The 23,123-nt window shown below is 37.2% G+C and overlaps 1 protein-coding gene across 1 annotated transcript in view; it reads left to right on the top strand.

Annotated features, from left to right (window-relative positions):
* Positions 1-23,123, top strand: part of PIEZO2 (piezo type mechanosensitive ion channel component 2) — a 292,868-nt gene that overhangs the window by 92,849 nt on the left and 176,896 nt on the right. Inside the window, exon 3 of the mRNA XM_031052912.2 lies at positions 13,905-14,030. Within this exon, the coding sequence (XP_030908772.2) occupies positions 13,905-14,030 (126 nt within the window). The remainder of the gene's footprint in view (positions 1-13,904; positions 14,031-23,123) is intronic.

The raw sequence follows: 23,123 nt of genomic DNA, 5'->3' as shown, positions 1-23,123 counted from the left end.
GAGGCTACTTCAGCTTCAAGACCAAGAAAAGTTAGGCCAAATGTTAATCATACTTAATGGAGATTGACTCAGCTGTAATTAAAATAACTAATGTAGTTTGACACATGCCAAAGTCTGCTGTAATGGCTTAAATATGTGGGATCATGTCTTGCTGATATGTTTGCAATATTTTCATTACAAGACAGCTAGGATATGCTACCATGAGGTGGCTACATAGAAATGCGTTCACATATAAGCAGACAAGGCTGTAAATAAAAATGTTAATTCCTTTTGGGAGTTTCTTTAAAATGCTTTCAAAAAAAAAAAAAGAAATTTACTCTTTTTCTGAAGATTCATTACACTTGTCTGGAAGTAGTACAGTTCTCTGTAACTAAGGAACGGTTGACATACACAAGAAAATGTGGTATAATAATAAAGGAGAATACTGCTTCTCCCTGTGTCTGAGGAGAGCGAAAACCCAGATAGCTGTTCAGCTACTGTCATGGCAGGCTGTCATGCTCCCAATATTTGTGTTCGGTGTCAACAGAAGGTCACAGAGTGACATACCCCTATTGCACTGCTGGAAACTCAGCTTGTGTCACCAGTGGAGCAGAACCCAGCTTTCAGGGGGGGCATGCATCCCTTGTGGGATGCTGAGGCAGACCAGGCTGGTCTGGTCCATCTGCCCCATTGCTATGGGGATATGTGTGTGTCTCCCTGCTGGAATGCCCAGTGCAGTGTTTTTGCAATGAGACCAAGTTATATTTTGTTTTTATTGCCCCAGCTTTTAGGTGTGGAACAGCATGAACTTGTTCATCACATGAACAAGTGATGCTAATGTAACTGTGCACACACAAGTGTGCTCAGAAATACATTACAGAGAGAGCTATCCTATGTACAGAGAGATCAAATGTCGCTGTGGTGGTGTATAACCACAAAAATGGTTTTCTTAGCATGGGTTTTCAAGGCTGCATCACTTCCGTGTGGCAAAAAGCCCTGAATGTGTTCCAGAGGTTATCTGCAGCAAATGGCCTTGAAATCTTTTTGTAACAGCTCTTGCTATCATCTATTACCCAAACCCTACAGTTGTATGAAAACAGCCAATTTAGTACTGCTTTAAAATGTCACTAGGACTTCAGAGGATGCTTGGTAATGCTCTGTGTTGTTGTTGTTCTTTCTCCAATATTGTTTCTCTTTCTGTGATTTCATAACTTTCTATGAAAAATTACTAGTGAGCTGTTATTAATTTGGTTGTACTTTTAAAGGAGAAATATGTGCTACAACAAAATCAGTTTGTTGGAGGGTGGGGGTGTGTGTGTGAGAAAATGTTGATATTTGCCAAAGTGGGAATTCTTAACTTTGCTATGTTGAAAAAAATGCAGAGAAAATACCTAAGCTTTGGTAAGTTCAAACTAAATAATTGTCTTTTTGATTTCTTGAACAGAACAGTGGCATTTCATCCCTCTTGCCAAGTGTTGTAAAAGTTCTTTTAGCAACTTCAGTTTCAGCCTCAATCATTAAACGTTGGCAATTGAAAATAGACTTCTACTTTTGTGAGGTTTGTGAACATCTCTTCATATGAAATATTTCTAGTGTATTTTAGACTAAGTAAAGGTATGAATTTGTCTGACTGGAAAATAGCTTAGGCTACCAACTTCGTACTGAATACAGATGTGTTTTATACCAGGAGTATATCTTTGTAAGACATATGGACATATTTTTTTAACACTGGACTTAGTGTTTTAGTTAGGATACCAAAGTATAGCATCCAATACCCATTTTGCTCTTCATTGTTGGACTTAATAGTTAAATACTTTTTAATTTGTAATAAACCTACAAAATTCACCGAAGTATGAATTACTTTGACACTTCACTCTATTACACTCTAAGTAATGCACCGTGTTGGAATCAGAATTGCTTCTTTGTAAATTATGTACTTCTACTTTAGTCTTGCAGAGAAGTAGGAAAGTATTATGTACAAGAAAATGGAAAACCAGCAGATTATTTTAGAATGACTAAATTTTAAAGTTTTTTTTATGTTATGTATATTAACATGAAACATAGCCAGATGACATTTACATTTAGTTCTGGTTTTGGTATAGAGATAATGCTGTACAAAGCAAAATGTTTCTCAATTTTCAGTGTATTCTATGCTAGAACTGTTAAAGCACAGGTGTTTTCTTGCAAGGCTGAATCTAGATGACAAAATAGGTTTTGCATACTGTTGCCTCTCGGCATTTAAGTGAGACTAGTAGCTGTGCCGTGAGCTGAGGAAAGATTGTTTACTTAGCGTATATTTATGTGGCCAATATGTGTTGTGTACTCTGACGTGTTGTGTACACAATGTGTATGTATATACATACATACTGCTAAACTGATGTACACACCTGTCTCCATAATAATTTCAAAAGTAAACTTCATTCTTATTTCGTAGCAGTATTTCTGAAGTTATCCAAAAGTAAAACCAATCTATATGCAAGTGAACATGTTGTATGCTTCAGGTTCTTTCATATTAGAAATGCACTCATTCTATGCTAATCATAAAAAACTTTTATTGATAAATTTCAGGCAAATTTTTATGGAGTTTTTCCAGAATGGTCCTAACAATAGTCATGATAATGTGATTAGGCTAACTGTAGATTAGGCACTACACTATTTAAGTGCTGTCAGTGACTTAAAGGACATTCAGAGGTCATACAGCCAAAAGAATTTTCTTCTTGTCTTGCATGCGTGAATCTCCAGGTATGAGAGATACAAATTTATTCTTATTTGATTGCTTTTGTTTCTTGCTTTTGGTTTTTGTTTTTTTTTTTTTTTTTGACTTGCTGATAGGAGAGAGATATATTTGGTGCACCCAAGCTCAGGCTCTCCGGGACCTGTAAAGACTGCTCCTGAAACCTCTAGCACCCTTCAACTTCCCACAAAACACACTAAATGCAGGATCACCAGGCTCTTTTGCGCACTTGGCAGCTTTGAGCTGGTATTTTACAGTGTTGAAGTCTCTTTGACTATTGTATAAACTTCTCCGTGATCAAAACACTTAAGTAGTCTTTAAAGGTATACTTAGCTCATCATAGTCTTGGAAAATGGTAGAGATGAGTTTTCTGTTCCTTTCTCCTGTTTGAGGCTTGTACCTCACAGCCACTCCATGGTAAAGTACTGAGACACTACTCTTAGTACTTGTAAAGAGCACAGAATATCTTCATCCCTCATATCCTCCATGATCTCCACACTTTATGCCTTTCAACACTCCCTTTGTTATTTAGGGCTTGGTTGGTTGTTTTTTTTTTTGCAAAGGCAACATCAGCAAAAATTTTAAAATCCAGCCTGTGAAAACAGTGACCTGTTGCACTTCCTTGTTTTGCAGAATGCTAAAACCATTCCCTGTGAATTGTGGTAGTACATAGATTGCAATCCATCACTTTACATACTACTTCCATTTTGTTACTCTTTGTATATATGGGCTCTCTTGTTCCGTGCCTGTTTCTCCTACTACAGGGAAAAGTATTTAAAAGTGCTCAAGCAGCAGCCTTTTCTAACAGGAAGAGATGTAAATAGTCCAGCTCTGTATTCCATTCCCTAGTGCTTCTTGCAGAGTTGTTTGAGGTTGTCCCACTGGCCCTACTGTTGTCCAGGGGATGATTCTGAATCCTTCTACCAGAAAGGCAGATGTGTGAGAAATCCCAGCTGAATCACACTGATGTCTCATATACCACTCTAGAGGCCTCTTGGATCCTGAAACACTGCTTGGACAACACTTGGACTACGTGTGTGCAGAGCATAGATGCCAAATTCAGCTTCAGTGTTGTAGCAGTTTTACTACGTTTGGCTGCAGGATTCCCATAATTTTTGCTGTACGTGAAAGAATGAAACTACTGATCCTTTTATGTCTACCCCAGAGGACAAAATGCCAGATATATTAGGTCTAGTTGGACACTGAGTATTACTCAGCCAGTGTCATGCAGTGAATACTTGGTAATTGGTTATTTTTAATGGTAAAATACAGCAATTTTGAAAAACTTTGGTAAAAATCCCACAGGGCTACTGAGAATAACTCAAGTATTTATCTTTCAAGACTGCACGTTCTTTCCTTCAGGTAGTTTTTGATATGTGGATGGAATAAGTTGGTCTGGGACAGACTTGATTTATTGTTAGTCAGTCTTCCTTAGTATAGGTTCCAGGCACTAGAATACATAAATTATGTTTTGAGAGAATTTATTTTTTCAGAAGCAAGCAAATAAAACTTACAGTCTCTGAAAGTGTCTGATGTGACAAGAGAATTTTGAAGGGTATTTCTTGTGGTAGAGATAGCTAAAATTTCCATATAAATACCGTATGTTTAAATGGGCATGCATAAGGTAACCTTTAGACAGTCAGCTGTGTATATGAGGAAAAACAGATGATCCCTTCAGTCAGTGAATGCACTGGTTTCCTTTTACCCCACTTGTGTTCTTATGGGACAAGTGTATATAAAGTTAAAGTTTAGAAGAAAAATAATCATGCATGAAACAGTGGTGACTTGGTTGACATTGTCCCATAGGAATGCAGTCCAGGGCTTGTGATACATGCATTCACAGTAGCATTAGTCCAGAGCCTCAGCAGATGTTGAAAAAAAGAAACATGAACATAAGGGAATAAACCAGAGAATGAAACAGAACAACATTGTACTGCTGTCTACAGACGGACTATGGATGTATTTTATGTGGTGTCCAACCCTAAAGGGGATGTAGTAGAACTGGAAAAGAGTTCAAAGAAGGTTGATCGGGGTAACAAAAGTACATGCAGAAGTGCCTGAGGAACAGCTAAGTATGCTAGGGGTCTAGCTGGGAAAAGATGCAAGTGAAAGGCTGTATGACTGAGAGGTACAGAATCATGAGTGACGGAAAAGGATGGATAGTGACCAACTGTTCTCTTCTTCTTATATTGTGAGAACTAGGAAGAAGCAGAAGAATGTTGTTCATACAGTGAGTAGTTGACCTGTGGCAATTCCTGCTGCAGCATATTGTGTATGCTGAAAATTCACATGGCTGATAGTGAGACTGGAAAAGTCATGGAGGAGAAATTTACCAAGCAGATTTGGTTCAAGTGATCTGTAAAAGATTAGCTGCTTGGAGGGAGTATTAATGTTCATGTGTGCTTCCCTAGACTTGTGCTTATGACCATTATCCGTTACTGGTGAGAATGAACTTTTGGCTTGTACCAATGTAGAATCATAGAATAGTTTGAGCTGGAAGGGACCTTCAAAGGTCATCTAGTCCAACCTGAATGAAATAAGCAGGGACATCTTTAACTAGATCAGATTGCCAAGAACCACATCCAGCCTGGCCTTGACGTTCTTAGCTTCCTGTGTGTTCATAGTTTCTAATATTTTAATGGTGAAGGTATGATGATAGAGATTCCAGATTGATAGTCAATTTTGCTATTGCGTTAATCCTTCCCTCCCTCCCCCCCCCCCGACAGCTCACTCTTTTTAGTTTCCTTTTCATGAATTTTTATTTTATCAGAAATTTAACTTCTTCAAGCTGCTTAAAATTTACTCTATGAATTCAGAGAGAAATTTATCCCCTTCTCATCTTGGACTTGTTAAATCCAGATAATTAAAAAATAGTAAATTTTTCCCCCCATATTTGAGTACTAAACCCTAACTCTTTGCCTTTCCTGACCTGTATTCATAGTATCAACCATTCATTTTGTTCACAGAAGCAATTTAAAGTTTTAGAGTGTCGACAGCGGATATGGATTCTATCTTTTAGCCTGTATTTGGACTGCTGCCACCAAATGCCTGGCCCATGATTAGTAACTATCCTAGGAAAGAAAGGCATAATTGTTCATTCACTACTCAACTATACACTTATCTGAAAGACACCTTGCTAACATGGGCTTGACTTACTATAACGCTGGCCACCTTTTCCCACTATGCAAAACACAGGATGCATATCATTGGGTGAAGCTGTGCCCTTGCTTAGGTTACTTCAGCTCTATGTAGACAGGAGGGCTTAGCACTTAAGACATTTTCATTTTTGAAATGCAAAGTTGAAGCTGAAACATCAATGAATTTCAGCTCAGGGGCTCTTCAACTGGGTCATGAGCTGCACTATGTTGTGCAAGAGATAATGAGTGCAAATTTTTCAGAAAGATATTAAACTCTTTGCAAGACTTCTGCCTGAACTGAACCGGCCTATAGAGCTTCTTGGGAAAGTTTTTCCAAGAGTAGAAACTCCTAGCACAGGTGTCCACTGTGAGTTCAGCACAAACTTATGCACACTTACTCCCTTGTGAAAACATCATGGTGTTGAGTTTGATTTGCCATAGTTGTATTGCTCTTTTTAAAATAGCTGTCTAGCCTTCCATTCTCACTCTGCCTCGCATCAGATTTGCTTGATGCTTATCAACATATGTGGGTGGGTATTTAAGCAAGAAAATGATTTACCTGCTAGTAAGTACAGATTTAAAAAAATGTGTTTCAGCTCTGCAGCACATGAGCTGCCGTTATCTCCCATTACTTGGGAGTTGTTTGGACTCTCTTGTTGAAAGAGCGTAGTACTGGGTAGTTACCTGCTTTTTATGACCACAACAGAGGAATGAAGAAAATTGCAAGCAGTTTCTACCAGATAATAATGGATTAATTAATTTGAATTCAAAATAAGTATTATGATAGTACCACGCATGGAGAGTCTGGTTCCTCAAGGGAAGTAACTTGAACTCTGTATTAAAAGCTTCAAATTCTCTTGTGAAAGAACAGCTCTGGCTTAAAATTGCTCAGTATTCATATGCACTAGTATCTGAGGTGATCTTTATTTCCTGCATTTAGCTGGGTAAAGTCACCTTAAGTCAAATTAAGAAGCAGTCATCAAGTAGCTGTTGTTTGCTTTGAAAGCTTATGAGTATCATCTGGAAAAAAAAGTGAGTGGTTAAGTTCTGAGTCTTGTCTGACAAAATATTTTGTTAACAAAATGGGTAAATTGCCTGTGTAAACTTGCAAGTCAGAGATTGGCTAGCTTGAACGATGGTATTGTCTATTGATGCAGAGGATACAGCTCAGTTCTAGTAGTATTCTGGGCACGAAAACTTCTAGGAAAAACAGGAAATCCTGCAAGAAGCTGGAGTAAGTAGGCATTTATTATCCTATGCAGCAGTTTTTATGTTTTCATTTCTAAATCATTTTTTTCTTTCTTTTTTTTTTTTTTTATAATTACACATAACATTTTTGACTGTTTACCCAAGTCTGGTTGGCATTCCTGCAATGTGTGTGTTTGTCACTGACTTTTTTACTTCTTAGAGCTCTGTAGTATTTTGAAAAGGGGAGAGAAATAGAAATGTAAGGAAATACATAATTATATGAAAGAATATAAAGAAAGAATATAAAGAATGTGTTTTGCATTCAGCTACAAGGCCTGGAACAATGTGTCTTCCTTTAAAAAGTAAAGTGTTTAGGTAATTACCTATTTTGTGATAAACTGTTAGAGATTCATGTAGTTTTATCATTAAGATAATTACCATAATATATTTTGAAATGTAAAGGAATACATTATAGTACAAAAAGTTTCTTGAATTGAAAGAATTGTGTCTTTTTTTGTGAATTAGAAATTTTTTCCATGGGGCACAATTCTAGATTGAAGGTTTGGCTACATACCGGGATAGTGGGCATGGACAAAACACTATCCATGCTATGAAAAGCATGGACAAAACTGTTGAAAACATTGAAAGCTTGCTGGAAATTCTGAATCTGAAATCTTGTACTTCTCTGCTCTGGATTTCTTTGGGTCTGCTTGAGCACATAGTTTTAAACATAGTTAAAAACAATAGTGTGAGAAAATGAGCTGTTGCTTGTGGATACGTATTTTTTGGGGCAGAATAGACCATGGCATAAGTTAGTTGCACTCTGTTTTTGCCTTGCTGCTGGAAATCCAGGGAGTGAACCAAGTGGTTTTGTATTTTTGCAGTGGTGGTGCCTGCCCACTCTTTAACGCTCTAGTAAGCTCAGATCCTCTGGGTAGAAGATGATGTTGAAATACAAGATACCCCTTGGGAAAAAAAAATAATGCATTTCCTATTAAGCTAAATATAGATGTACCGATAACTATGCGTACTCTGCAGTGGAAGGATGGCAGCACTTTCAAGAAAAGAGGAAGTAATATTTGTTATTTTGGGTAGAAAATGATAGCACTTTTTTAATCATTAAAATGATTCCTGGCAGCTTCAGGATGGTTTAAGCATTATCTTTTTTGAGTGTACTTAAGAAGTACATGTAAGACTTAGTGAATAGGGCTGATACTCAATTACATTCCTTTGTAGATCAATGGCTTGCCATTGCAAAGTATACAGTGTACAAGGCACACCATTATAAAATTTTATTCGTAGTGTGGGCCTTACAAACGATTGCCTTCTTCTGTCCCTTTTTCATAGCTTTGTCTTAACGTCTTGCCTGCAGCTGACCTGATTCACAGTATCAATGATGTTGACAGACTCCTCTTTGGAGCCATGTGGTGGAAGATTAAAGTCTTGGGACCTTGGTTTCAGTTAGGCTCTGAAGTGATGCTAGATTTCCTGGTGGAAAATCAAGAAGTTAAGATTTTAAGAAAGCTGAAACAAATTCTGTGGGACTGACCCTGCTGGTGCTGCAGAAGTTTACCTTAACCAAGTCTTGTCCCCAGAGCTCTTTAGTTATATGTTTGTTGCTTACTGATGAAGAGGTTTATTAAAAAATAAATCCTGACTGGCTGTAAGAGAGTATATTTATTAACTGAAGTGTCACTAGTTCGGTAGATAAATGCACATTAATATTTATCACTCATTGTATGCTATCAGAGAGTATATGAAAAGTGACTTGTGCTTTGGTATGTAATCTGCTGTGATCTGAATAAAAAGAGTTGTGTAAATAATTCCCAAGCAAAGCTATTGAAGTAGAGTTGGATGTGTTGCAGAAGTTTTAGATCCAGTGTATGGCTAAAGAGATGTGAGAATTATTCAAAACCCAACTGACAATGCAACACTAAGATTACATTAAAAAATATGATCCTAGTGCAAAGTAATGACAACTTCAAATAAGTCACCCAAACACTCTAAATCACTCTAAAACACTCTAAAATCTATGCAGCAGAAGGCTGCTTGGAAACCTCATAGCAGCCTTCCAGTATCTGAAGGGGGCCTACAGGGATGCTAGTGAGGGACTATTCATTAGGGACTGTAGTGACAGGACAAGGGGTAATGGGTTAAAACTTGAATAGGGGAGGTTTAGATTGGATCTAAGGAAGAAATTCTTTACTGTGAGGGCGGTGAGGCACTGGAATGGGTTGCCCAGGGAGGTTGTGAATGCTCCATCCCTGGCAGTGTTCAAGGCCAGGTTGGATGAAGCCTTGGGTGGTATGGTTTAGTGTGAAGTGTCCCTGCCCATGGCAGGGGGGTTGGAACTAGATGATCTTGAGGTCCTTTCCAACCCTAACTATTCTATGATTCTACTCTTTAGGTGAAAGCATGCAGCATATGTATGATCATGCTGAAGCAATTGCACTGTTGTAATAATAAATGTTTTTAAATTAATTTTTAGAATTAATTTTTTTCCTCCTCTGTTTTCCTTTTGCTGATATCATAATGGAATGCAGAATGAATACTGATCCTTTGAATTTATCATCTTCTGCATATAGATGCTTAGTACTACTTACTGAAAATCAAAATGAATTGTTAGCAGTATTATTGACTTTGTTAGAGACTCAACCAATTACTTGTTGTCAGATTATATTGTAAAAGCAAATAGATGTGATTCTTAAAGGTCTTAATAGCAACTGGCCGTTTGGTTTTTTAGCACACCCTTTTGGAAGAGCCTGTTAGGAAGTTCCACCTGTTAGGAAGTTCCAGGTGTACAGAAAAAAATTGAATTCTGTCATGCTCTGCTGTTTCAGGGAAAGAGGTAGCAGAAAAGGTCACAAGACTGTCTGTCTAAATATGAATGTACTGTTTGTCTCTGTTGGAAACGGTGTGAACAGCAGGCTCCACCTTGGCATACAATCGTGATGTAGGCACTCAAGAGGTGCATGTGTTTGTTGAAGGCAGCAGTCCTACTTGATCACATTCAAATAGTTGTACTGAAGTTACATGCCTGTGGCTGGGGGGGACATGCCATCACTAATCCAGCTCTTGGCTGAATTACCTTTGGAAAATAAGAAATGGATTCCTCTGCCATGTGTGAAAAAGCTTTTGGCCTTCTTTAGTCCGGTTTAGTGTTGCAGCTGGGCTGGAGAAAAAGAGGGTAATGAATCTATTGTATCTGGACAGGCTTCCTGCAAGTTTGATTGGAGGGGAGAAAGCCCTTTCCCAGGAGCCTTTTGGAGGGAAATGAGGCTGGCGCAACCTCCCTGTGTGTTTCTGAGACACACAGGGGTAAGTTTCTAAAGCCACATGCCATGTTTTGGTCCCCCTGGGTGTCTTTATGTCACACTGAACCTGAAAGCATAGTTTTTCTAAAAATAGTTCTTCAGGCCAGTTCTGAGGCAAATCTGCTTTCCCCTTTCCATCCACCACAGTTTTCTGAAGCTTGTGGCACCACAATGGTGTGAGTAAAAGCAGAACCCAGTGCTCAGGCTACAGAACCAATGTTTTGCCAGAAGATTTTTCTTATTTTAGTCTTCACGGACATACATGAGTCTACATCTAAGACAGAAACAAAGGAATCGGTGTTGCAATGTCTGGTGTCAGCTGGGGCAACATTCTGTCTGTGCAGCTCTCTAAACAATATGTATTTCCTTCTCTGTGGGACAGTGTCTGTTCATGTCCCCAGAGATTTTCATGTTAGGGTAACTTAGCAGTTAAGGTATGTTTTAGCAAAAGGATTGTAGCTGTGACTGCATTAAAGAAAAATACAAGAAGGATGACAAAAATCTCTTCCTCATTGCAAGCAGCTCTGTTTTATGTGTGTAGCTTAATTTCAGCTGTCTACTCACCATCTTAGTTCTGTACGCATACAGTTAATTTTTTCTTTGTGTAATTTAGAACTAAGTTTCCAGTAAAAAGAAAAAATATAAGATTAAAAATACAGTCAAATGGGTTTATCCAAACCCCACTATAAATTGAAATTCATCCCTTATCCAAATCTGTCACTTCTTCCTTCACATAAATTATGTATCCGGTAATTCACTGATTTTTAGCACTCCCATTTCTCCCAAGTTGTTGATATCTCTCCAAAACTTTTGAAATTAAGGTCATAGTATTTCTTACTTTTCTCCAAATACTGCTTGTGGCTAGTTTCTGCTTGCGCTGCTGAATGTGATGCAGGCAAAGGGCTTCTGCTCAGTAGAATCTGATGGTGGTCTTCTCCCACAGATGGCCACGAGGCGAGCAGTTCTTGAGAAATGTTGTAATGTGCACTGAACATGTCTAGCTGCCTTCCAAATGTGTATTTCTCCTGCCATATTTACCAGTACACTGAGAAACTATTTATTATGATGGGTGTTAATAGTCCTTTAAAATTTTCCTAGCAGCATTTCAGCATTTCATGAAATACATTTTCAACATTTTCTACAGTGAAAGAAAGACAACTGCAAAAGTTAAGGCTTCATAGAAGAAATGTTTTTTTTTCAATCAGCAATTCAAATATGTTTGTTTTCAAGCTTTAAAAAAATTAGGTCTAAAATTGAGATTTATTTTGGATATATATGGCATTTGAAATATTGAAAGATGGACCCAAGATTTTTAATGGTTTTATTTCTTTCTGTGGAAATAGTTTAGGAAATGAATGTGTGTTGGCTAATTGTATTGCATTTTTTTCTTCTTTGGAGGCTGACTGAAAGAATTCTATCAAAACCCTTCAAAATCCACTTCTACATGAAAAATGCCGTGCTTGATACCTATTGAACTGTTTAATCCCAGGCACTGAGGAGGGTTTGTGCCTCAGAACTTCAGAAATCATCAGACTGTCTTTGGAATCTGTGTATTTTGACACAGCTGTTATATCTATACAGTTTGTATTGTCAAGCTGTTGGTCTCCAGCATTGAGATATGTAATTTTTTAGTATATTGTGAACATGCAGCTCTCATAATACCATGAGCAGAGGATCAGGTAATGCAGGAACAAGCTACCAAATATTCAAACTTGCCAAAAAATTGTAAAAGCTAGCAAAATGCAGTCCTTGGATTTCAGTCCTCCGGTTGTATTACATATGACATTACATTTAATACATGATTTATTATCATATAGCTTGTCATATATTCATTCTTTAATGATTTTGAAAAGATTTTATTATTTGTGCTTTTGCAGTGCTTAGAAGTTGTTGTCCTAAGCAGGGACATCAGGCCAACTTCTGTAGAAGAGGAGCAAAAAAAATGAGCTTTGATCCAAAGAATTTAAAATCTTGTCGTTTTTGTTGGTGGTTTTTTTTTTGTAATGCTGTGCAGGCCAGGTTGTCTGCTTTCTGTGTACGCTCTGGTGTCTCACCAGTAAAGACTACTGAATAGGTCATACAAAACATGTATCTAGTGGATGTATCTTTCTTTTCAGATCACAGAAAGTCATATGTAGGCTCACTTTTTCCATTTTTCATTTTGTTTGAATTCTTTAATCTCTTTATTTAAAAATAAAATAGAGAAGTTTATTACTGGCATTTGATAATCAAAATTTGCAGTCAAGATAGTGATCATATAACAGAAATTTGGAGTGTGATGAAGTGAGATAGTCAAACTATTTCTAGAATTGTTGAATCATATTTATCTGATTCTTTGCTTTATAAACTACCATTCAGACCATCAATGATATGCTTGAACTATAACGAATATAAAGCAAAAAGCTGTTTTACTGGCTATGTACAGGATATGAACAGTCATGTTTCTAGTAGATGCTCAAAACAGATACATGAGAATAAGTATGAATGAAACAGGCTGTGTGTAGAGTGAACATTTCTGAGGTATACTCATAGTTCTGCCCTCCATAGCCATGGCTTTCCAGCAGTATTGGTTTTTAATCTGTAAATAAAAAAATAATAGTTACCCTCAAATGCATGAAGCAAGTGGTGTAAAATCTAGATATCAAATATTTTGGAAACAGAACTTCTACTGCTGATAGGTCAGGTAGGGTGATATTTAATGTTGTCTTTTATCAGTATTCATTTGTCAGCACTGCTTAGTCTTGAAGATGAATATTTTCTGAAATAATAATGGTTTACTTTATTCATACTTTGCAAGTTTGGCTGCTTGTGATTAAGCTGAGTGTCTCCTAGAGGATTTATTAGGCATCTTCTAAGTCTTGGTCAAACATTTTCTACTGGCTTTTGGCTATAGATATGCAATGAATCATAGAGGAACTATGACCAAGTGTATCTGGCTTCAGTGTGTACAGAAAATTGTTTTCAAAAACTTCTAAAGGAAGAGAAAGAGGGCAGTTTGCACAAGGCAGAGCATTCATTTGAAAGTATATCTGTGCTCCTGAGCCAAACTGAGGCTTTTGTGTTGTTATCCCCCCTCCCATGTAATTTGTTTTGGTAAGAATAATTTGATTAATAACCTTTTATTTTTTCAAGGTTCCCTATTTTGTCTTCATACTAGATAATGTTGGTTGTAAGCATTGTGATGTTATTATTGGTGTAAAATGGCTATCTGGAGACTTGAGAATATTTATTTTTTTTTTTTATTAATCCAAAAAGTCAAAGTCTGACCTTTCATTCTGGTTAGAGAGTTTATTTCCTGGATTTTGGTGACAAAAGGAAATACCAGTAATAACAATAATTGGGGTTCGTGATTAAAGAGTACTCAAAGACACTATAATTAATGTAAGTATGTTTTTTGCTATGATGTTGATCCTTTAGGGACAATCACAAGTAATGTGGAACAAACTTGTAGAAATATCTTTGGTCAGGGTATTTTTACTGGTTTTATACTGAAAACCTTTAAGCAATGGTTAGAAATTCACCAACTGTATGTATGTATATTTTGTTTTTTAGGGCATACAGGACGATTATTAAAGTCTCTGTGTTTCACCAGTCTATCATTTCTGCTGCTGCACATCATCTTTCAGATTACAATAAACAGTCTTGAAGCTGGAAAAACTATTGAACCTGGTTTTAACTGTGAGTAAAAACTTTACGTTTTTATTAGCATTTCAAGTATACAAATGCTTCAGTGTTTTGAAGGGTGAAGCACTGATGAGAAAGCAATTAGCATTGTGCTCCTGTGCTTTTGCAGTTTGCTTCTGTTTTCCAGCTTGTTGTCTTAAGAATCAAAGTTAGTAGGGCAAGAAGACTAGATGGGTTTAAGAAATAAGAGAAGTGTAATAATAACTATTTTGTTTACACCAGAGATACATTTTCTTTGGGTTTAGCACTGACTATTGTACGTCTTCTACTTTTAGGCTTTCTCATCATTCCTTGATGTGAAACAAAGGTGGCTACATGTTTATGTTATTAGATCATAATTCAAATGTATTAAGAATTAAATGGGGTATAATAATTAAACTCCGTTTACTCATGTATTATACCTCTGCTGATGGAACTCTCTTAAGTTGTCCATTTAATTTAACTTTAAATCTTGACCCCAAGGTTTATGTTTCTAAACACTCTTTGTCTCTTTCTTACCTGTGATGTATGGGAAGAAAAGTTTTCAATTTTTATTTGTATGCAAACGCTACTTAAAAATGCGTTGCATGACATTTTGTATCTTCCTCTCTTAAGAAATGTTATTCAGTCATTCAGAAGCAAACATTTTTTATTGTGCAGATGTTAATTAAAATACCTATCCATTGATTTGGGTATGTATCCTCCAGGTAGAAGCTATTTGTACTTGTCTTACAGTGCTTACATTCAACATTTAAATCTGTCAACTTACCTTTGATAAATGTCCATTTAATTTATCACAGAGTATGCTGCTGCCACTTAGGTAAACAGTTGTACTGCAATTCAACACAAGAAACCCTATGTGAATTGAAGCATTTGACTTAAAGTAACAAAATACTACGGAAACTGGGAATGAGCAGTACTAGACTGCAACCACTGGCTTTTTCTTCCTGCTGTGGTGGGAGCTGGGGTCTAGAGTGGGAACTAATTAAAACAATTACTTAATTCTGAAGAGTCCAGGAGAGAATGTATCATTTCTGTCAGTTTATTAACAGTTCCTGAGTGCAACAGCTTCTATTCTGGCTGCCATTAATAGCCATCTCTTTACTTGGGGCCTCACAGGGCAATGGCTATGACTGTAGTAGTGCATTAAATGTGCCTCATACTGCCCTATGATACGGAGACCAAGGGACATGAGATGACCCAAATCTTAATCATAGAATCATAGAATAGTTAGGGTTGGAAAGGGCCTTAAGATTATCTAGTTCCAAACCCTCTGCCATGGGCAGGGACACCTCACACTAAACCATATCACCCAAGGCTTCATCCAACCTGGTCTTGAACACTGCCAGGGAATTTCAAGAATTGAAATTAAAGATTAATTAAAGATTAATTAAAGAATTAATCTTTACCATTAAGCTGTCTTTGCCTCCTGGGCACAGAGAGTAGGGTGAAATTGCCTGTTGAGAACAGTATTTGTGCCACAAGAGCTCTCAGACTGTGTCTCAGTTGTCTGGGAGAGAAGACGATGGCCAGCCAAAATTGTTCCAAGTTTGTTTAAACTGTTTAGCAATATGAAAAATTCGTGTTGGATTTCAGTGCCTGAACATGTTTGCAGAGTAAACTGGCACCTTTTCATTTACTGGTTTGGCTATAGTCAGCTTCAGGTTAAGCTAATGAAGAGGTGAATGTGATACTGACATTATGGATGCTGAATCCCCAGGGTGCTGGAGGAGAAATTAAAGGAAGTGCAAAGACTGTTGTGAATGAAGGGGACAGAAAAGGCCAAGGCCTTTGCTAGGTCAAGCAATAAGATCAATTACTACCATTAAATGGCATCAGAGCTTACATAGTACTGTGTAGGTGAGGAGAAGACAGAACTGCCACTCCAAAAAGTACTTTGGTAGTACTTCTGCTTATAATTCTTTGGTGACACAGTCCCACTGTATTTCCTGTTCCCCAGCTACATGAATAATGCTTTGCAAAACTGCCTAAAGCAATGTGCTAAGCCATAGCTGGAGAAACGATAGCACTGCGCCTGTGGTGTCTGCACAGTGTTACGATTTTTAGATTTAGCTGTTAATGTTTATTCAACTCTTTTCACTCCATAAGGAGTGGAAGAGTGGAGTTTTCTATTTCCCTATCCAGACACAGAACAATTATTAATAAAATATTTTTTTTACAGCTGTTTGTCTTATTCTCAAGCCCTGTGTGCCCCACTGGAAATATTCTACAGTCTCTTCTGATGCTTATCATTAGGAAGTTTTTCTTTTGTTAGTTAAAATATCCTGTCTTCCTACTTCAGCCTGATGTGAAAATGGAGAAAACCTTTTCCATTAGTCTTCATGGTTACCTGTTATGTATTTGGAGGCTGTAGTCATGTCTGTAGTATGTACTTTTTTCTCTCATTCTCTTCTCTCCAAACAAATTCAGTCCCTGCAAAATTTATTCATTCATCATGTTTTCTAGGAAGGAGATTTGTTAGTCAACCTGTATTTTCTCCAAGTATTCCAAATGCTTGAAGTTCAGTGCCCAAAATTAGGCAGTATTTCAGCTGAGAAGTTACTAGCACATACTGAAGTATAGCGATAACCCAATTGTCTGCAAGTGACATTCCCTTTTTTGCATTACTATATGGTATTTTCAGCAGTGGTAACATTGTCTCACATTCAATTTGTGATTCATTGTAACCCACAAATCCTTCTCTGCAGAACAGAACATTTTTTCCAATCCCATATTTATGTAGGTAGGTGTTCTTACAGTATCATGGAAATTTGTTTGTCCTTTTCCAAAAATGCTTTTATTTATCAAGACTGTTCTGAATTCTACCCTCCAATCTGCTTGCGGCACCTCTTACATGGGCTGACTGTACATACCACCTTTAATGGGCTTTGGCTATGCTAAAATATTTTATTTTTCCCTTAAATTTAATCTTGGGTTTGATTTTGCTGGAATTGTAATGTCTCTCTGAGTTAAATTAAACTGGAGAGTACAGAAGGGCCTAGTGAATGTTGTGGCAAGACACCTCTTCATCATCTACAAAAAGGTCCTGGGAGTTCTGGGGAGGGTGCTGCTGACTGGAAGGTAGCCAGTGTTACTCCGATTTACAAAAAGGACAGTTGCTGGAAAATTTATGGAGAAGACTATACTGGGTGCTATTGAAAGGAATTTAAAGAAAACATCAGGCTCAGTCAACATGGGTTCACAAAGGGAAAGTCCTGTTTAACTAATTTGATATTCTATGATACAGTCACCCATCTGACGCATGAAGGGAGGATGTAGTTTCTCTGGATTTTAGTACGGCTTTTGAAGCTGTCCCTTATATCATCCTTCTGGACAAGTTGTCCAACCGTAGGATGAGTGGGTTCACAGTACACTGGGTGAAGAACAAGCTGAAGAGCAGAGCTCAAAGTGTTGTAGTGGATGCAGCTAGATCTAGGTGGTGATCAAGTCATACACAGTGCTCCTCAGGGTTCAGTTTTAAGGCCAGTCCTGTTCAATATATATACCTTTGTCTTCAAATCCTGCAGGTTAATTTGCCTGAGTTTGTTCAAATGCCAACTTCTGAATCAAAAGATCATTTTCTGGTTTTAGTTTTTCTTTTCACACTGCTGTATTAAAGCCTCTGAAAATATTTTCATTTTGGTAATAGAAACACTTGAAAAATGTTTAAATTAGAGGTGTGATACAGACTATCACCTCTTAAACTTTATACAGTTATAGTTTCATTTTGGAAATTAAGAACAACCATCCCTTTATCTTTTATATCCAGAAGTGGTTTAATTGGAGCCATCTGGAAGAGCAAGACAGACACATAGAATTTCAGGCTTATTTGAAGATACTCTGCTCTTATCCTGAACTTATGTTATTCAAAATCAGCTGATAGATAGTGTTAAGGATAAGAAAGTCCCGGAATGTTTAGCTTCTTCAGTTTGTCAATTTTCTCATCCCCTTGCTCTTTTAGAGCTCATATTCCTTCTCTTTCAGGAGGGATACAAAATGCTACAGCATTGTCTTAAGTTATATAGGAGAGGCATATAGGTGGGTTGATAGAAGCATTTAGAAATGTTTAGGCAGTACAGGGTTCTTGTTTCTTCAGACCCTTGTGGGTATTGCCTAGGAATAGTAAATTTTTGTTGTTAGAGCTCCATACTTAGCTTAATGAAAGGTTTCAGGTTAGCCACAGCTACATTGTATGGAACTAACACTGAATAACTCCCAGATGGTTTCTTTTTCTAAATCAGAGTTCATATAGGAAAGGAATGGATGAGCTGGGCTAATCTTCCTAAGCTATCAAGAGCTAGGTAATCAGTCTTGTTTCACTGATGATATCTCCAAATAACACAGAATCTGACTTTGAGATATAGCTGTATTTGCATTGTAATACAATTTCATTATTAAATTTGTACTTCTGATAGAATAACATTCTGGTTACTAGATTAGGCAGCATCTTTTGCATGTAGGATCTGTGAGGCAGACAATTGAAAATTAGATCCCAAGGTGGTACAGAGTCTCATTCTTCAGTATGCACACTATAGTGCTTTCCTACAGCTAATTTTAAACATCTTTTAAAATGGCATTTCCACCAGCAGGAATGTTTTCTACAATGTTAATTTTAATCCTCATTTCCAATAAACTAGGGGAATTATCCCTCATCATACTACTCCTCTGTAAGTGCAGCCTTCTCTTGTGTTTAGTCAGTCTGTAAAAAAAAACTAAATTCTTTTTCCCTTAGTTGTAGTGTAGAAAAATACATCCATTTTTCATTTTGTGCCAACTCTACCATCTCTTGGTCTTGAATGTTACAAATGGGTCTACTGAAACCTTATGCTTTCAGAACAGTATTTTTTGTCTGTGAGAAATGCAACTAAGAATAGTTAAACTATTCACTAATTAAGTTTGTATCCAATGTTTGTTAGAAAACCAAAGAGGGGTATTTAATGTATTTGTGGGTATTTTTCTTATATATGAAATAATAGACCTGCTGGAGCTGAAATAGATACCTTGAAATCCTTTTAAGGACTTTCTATGAATCTCTGCGTTTGTTTGTTATGTCTAATATAAATGCTTTATTTACAAAATGGTTATGTGAAGAAAAAGAGAGAATAGGTTTAAAGCACCAAGTTGGCTAGATAGCTTCTCTGTTAGATCATGGGAACTAAATTCAGATACTTTGCCATCTCTGGTATGCCACAGTGAATGTCAAACAAATGCATGCCACCATTGTGGAATCATAATAACTTTCTGCTTTGATAAATTTTGAAATTATTTCTTGGATAAATGACCATCCTGTGTTTGCATATCAGCATGTCCCTGAAGTTTTGGGTTATATTAGGAAGCAGTAATACCCAGTACAAATAAATTAAGTTTCATCATTTATTGAAAGGTCAGACTCAGGACTGCAGCTGACCTTTCATGGGAGTGAATAATTACTTTTTCCTATACACCTGGCGAGTATCCATATCTTTTATATCCTCCTGAGCATGCTTTCAAGGTTGAGCTGGTTTTGAAAAGTACTGCATTTGTGAAGACTATTGTATTTCTAGCTGGATCTATTAACCCATTGGAAATAAAGATGCTGGATTTACTTACAAAGGGGCAAAAGATTAAGAGATTTCATACAGAATTTCATATGTTTATTTCAAAGGTGAGTGGCAGATATATGCAGGTCTTTCAAACACCATGACTTACTGGCCCAGCTCCTGCCTGGAGTCTGAGTGTATCTCATGGGCTCTTGTTGGTTGTTTGTACATATTATTTCATGAGAAGCTGCCTTGAAAACAAATATTTTGAAAATATAGAAAATTTGAAATATTGTTTCATAAAACAAATATTACGATACTTTCCTGACCATGTATTGTCTTGATAATTTTGTCAATGTTAATTTCAAAAATGTTACTTCATATGGAATGAAATGAATCCAAATGGCTTGAAGAAAGCTAGTAAATTTATGTAAGAAGCCTCTGCTTCTGAGCAGAGTCATAGCAAAGTAAACATTTTATTTTAGTACTGAAGAAGTCACTATATCCTCTGGAATGGTTTTGCTTACCAAAATCGAAGGTCACAGTTACCCATATTAAAGAATCCTCAAGCACTTGCATCCCAGACAAGCCAGCTCCTTCTTCCTTAGCAAAGATACCTGTTTCTTACTGACCAGGCAGATGCTCAAATTGCCTTCCAAACAACTGGTTTAGCTGCAAAGTTGTGACATCTTCAGTTGCCTCCATCATACGTGTAACATACTCTTCCTTTTTTGTTTAATGAAGTCTGTATTTCAACATCAAGGGTCGGCCTCAAACCTAAGCCCTTCCTTTGACTTCATACCTGGATATTCTTAGATTTCTTTATTCTGAGATGTGTAGAGACTGAAGTGTTTAGTCTCTTTAGCAAGTGTCTTGGGCTGTGGTAGTTGAAACTAAAATGGATGCCATCTGTAAACTCATTTTGATTTGAAAATGTATGTTTAAAAACACAGATTTATTCCAGTAAGAGTGAGCATTCCCTTACAGAATATCTGCATTTTAATCATATTTTTGTGTGTCATCTCAAAGGTTATAATCTTGATTGACATCTGAGTAAAAAAAAAAAGACCTTTAAATGTTTCAGAAATGCTTCATTCTCACAAGAGTTGTCAGATTGTGCTTTTGTGCTGTCTGTATGAGTGGCAAGAGAAGAAGGTTCAGAAGCAAACTAGTATTTCAATAACACCTGTGGAATATCCAGTATAGTTTATATGTTGTACAGATTCTGCATGCTTTCCAGCACCCACGTAAGGCTGACAATACTAAATCCCATAATGTAAGTCTAGTTTTAAGAGTGCAGATACCTATGGATTTTTTAAGTTCTGAGCTGTGTTATTGATTAAATCAGTACAGACAGGTAGTTACCTGGAAAGACTTTTTGTTCAGTTGTTATGAGTGATCAGTTATTTCCTGTGTTTTGGCTTTGTTGTATGTCCTCACCAAGCCATCTGTAGTTTTTTTTCTTGTATTATTAGAAAGATACACAAAGTTGAGCATATGAGAAGCTGAAAATGTCTCCTGAATGCAAGTTAATAAAATGTTATAAAAATGAAACTGTGAAAACTACTGTTTTTATTCAAAGTTATTATATGGGTTTTGTCCTTCTATCCTAAGCAGGAAGGTTGTCTGTTGGTGGGTACTTCCATCTGCCCAGTGCCATGTGGATTAAAAAAAACCCTGCTCTGACTTACTTAGCTTGTAAACTGCTCTGAGAAGGGGCATTTCCTGCTTTGTGGTTTGTACTGTATTACCTGCAGCAGAAGTTGGCTGTACGGCTTGGGGCTCATGGAGATACCGCAGTTTAAAGAATAATGAGAATAGGATTTCTTCAGAGCTTCCCACTTATCAGCAACTATACCAGCAGAATAATGTGTTTAAAAGCAATGAATAACAATTTATACAAACCTCCACTGAGAGAGAGAGCATTTTGCAGAGTTTAGCACCAGTGCACATGGGGATTGCAGCAGAGCATTCATAGCTGAAATTCCTGCAAACCTAACAAATGACAGAAAGGCAGGAGATAGGATGTCAAGGAATAAAAAGTTAATGTAGTTCCTATCATTCTCTGTTTTCATAGTGTGCTGTTTCTTGCATAGGTGATAACACAGTGTCTGAGTCATGAAATATGTAAAAAGGAATTTCTCTGTGGAATCAAAGAGAACTTGGGCCTAAAAGTATACTTAGTCATAAAAACCGCTGTGAGATAAGGTTTTGGTGGCACAAATGTGGTCATAATACAAGGTCCTAGACAGGTGTGTGGTAGTACGGTATTAACCAATGACTGTTTCTTAAAATGACTGTCACTTCAGTGTCATTCTTCAGTCAAGAATGTATAGCAAATAGAACACACATCCCGTGCTAACTTTTTATCAGTCAAAGGCATGTGGTTTTTTTCTTGCCTCAGCAGAAACGTGTTACAGTAGTTTATTCTGCACATGAAAGTTAATTTTCCTTTAATTCAGTACGCATCAAATGTCATCATTTCTTTAATGCTTTTAGTACAACTTTATGCAGCCAGGAAATTTATGACTGCGGAAACAGAAGCTTCTGTAATTGCTTCTTAGGCATGTATGGTAAGTCCTGCTTAATTTCCTGCTGGGTGTTACTGACTAGCTGTTTGGAAAGTTGGTGTTCATTGTACTTACGGAGTCTTTATTTCTGGACTTGTATGCTGCCATGTGAAAATTAAACTAAATTCTAAATGTTAATTTTCATCCCTGATACATAACACATTCAGTAAAATGTATACAATTACCCTATAATGATACCAGCATACTCACTTGTGTTCCACCATTTAAGAGAATCTGACACAGGAGATGATTCTTCTCACTGCCTCTCATAGTTTGTGGTTTTAACAGATTTGCATTGGAGAGAAGAGCTGGGAAACTGCTGGGCAGCCCATGGTGTGTACAGCTTCTTTCTGAAGCTGGTGGATTTTGGAAGGTTCTCATGTTGCACCCAAAGAAGCACACAATGTACCTACTGATGTCAAGATGCAGACTAGGACAGTTTTTTGTGTCTCAGCTGCAGCTAGGATGAGTACACCTGACTGCAGGGTAGTGGAAAAGAAGTGTTACCATCACTGTCACCTTGTTCTAGGGCTGTTGGTAGGAGAAAGAGGGTAGCTGTTTTGTATCTCTCTGCCCTGGTAAAGGAAGGAGCAGAAGTAGAAAGCACAAGAAAGAAATCAAGGCCAGCTCTGAAGGAGAAGGCACTTGATAAAACTTGAATGGCAGAGAGGAGATCACTCTCAGTAAATTAAGAAGCAAATGTGCAAACAGTAGCCTTCTATATTTTTGTAAGTAGCCACTCCCTTGCTTGTCCCCTAGTTACATGCTTAAACTTGCTGTAAAAATCTTACCAGACAGAATGCATTACTAACTGCTTTTAAGTCCCAGGTTACTAAAAAACACTTTTTTTCCATATTGTGAAGTTTTTGAAGACCAGCAAAGTCAGAAATTGGCTGATCACACAAACAGTGAGGAACCTTGTCTACACAGTTAGACTTTCCCACTAACACCATCTCTACAGCTGGAGTGGTTATCTTGTTCATGGCTGTGTTTAGCTGTAGCAATATGGGGTGTGTAAA

The sequence above is a fragment of the Melopsittacus undulatus genome, chromosome 1 (genome assembly GCF_012275295.1).
Source record: "Melopsittacus undulatus isolate bMelUnd1 chromosome 1, bMelUnd1.mat.Z, whole genome shotgun sequence".
NCBI lineage: Eukaryota > Metazoa > Chordata > Aves > Psittaciformes > Psittaculidae > Melopsittacus > Melopsittacus undulatus.
This window is presented reverse-complemented; position numbering and strand designations above follow the sequence as displayed.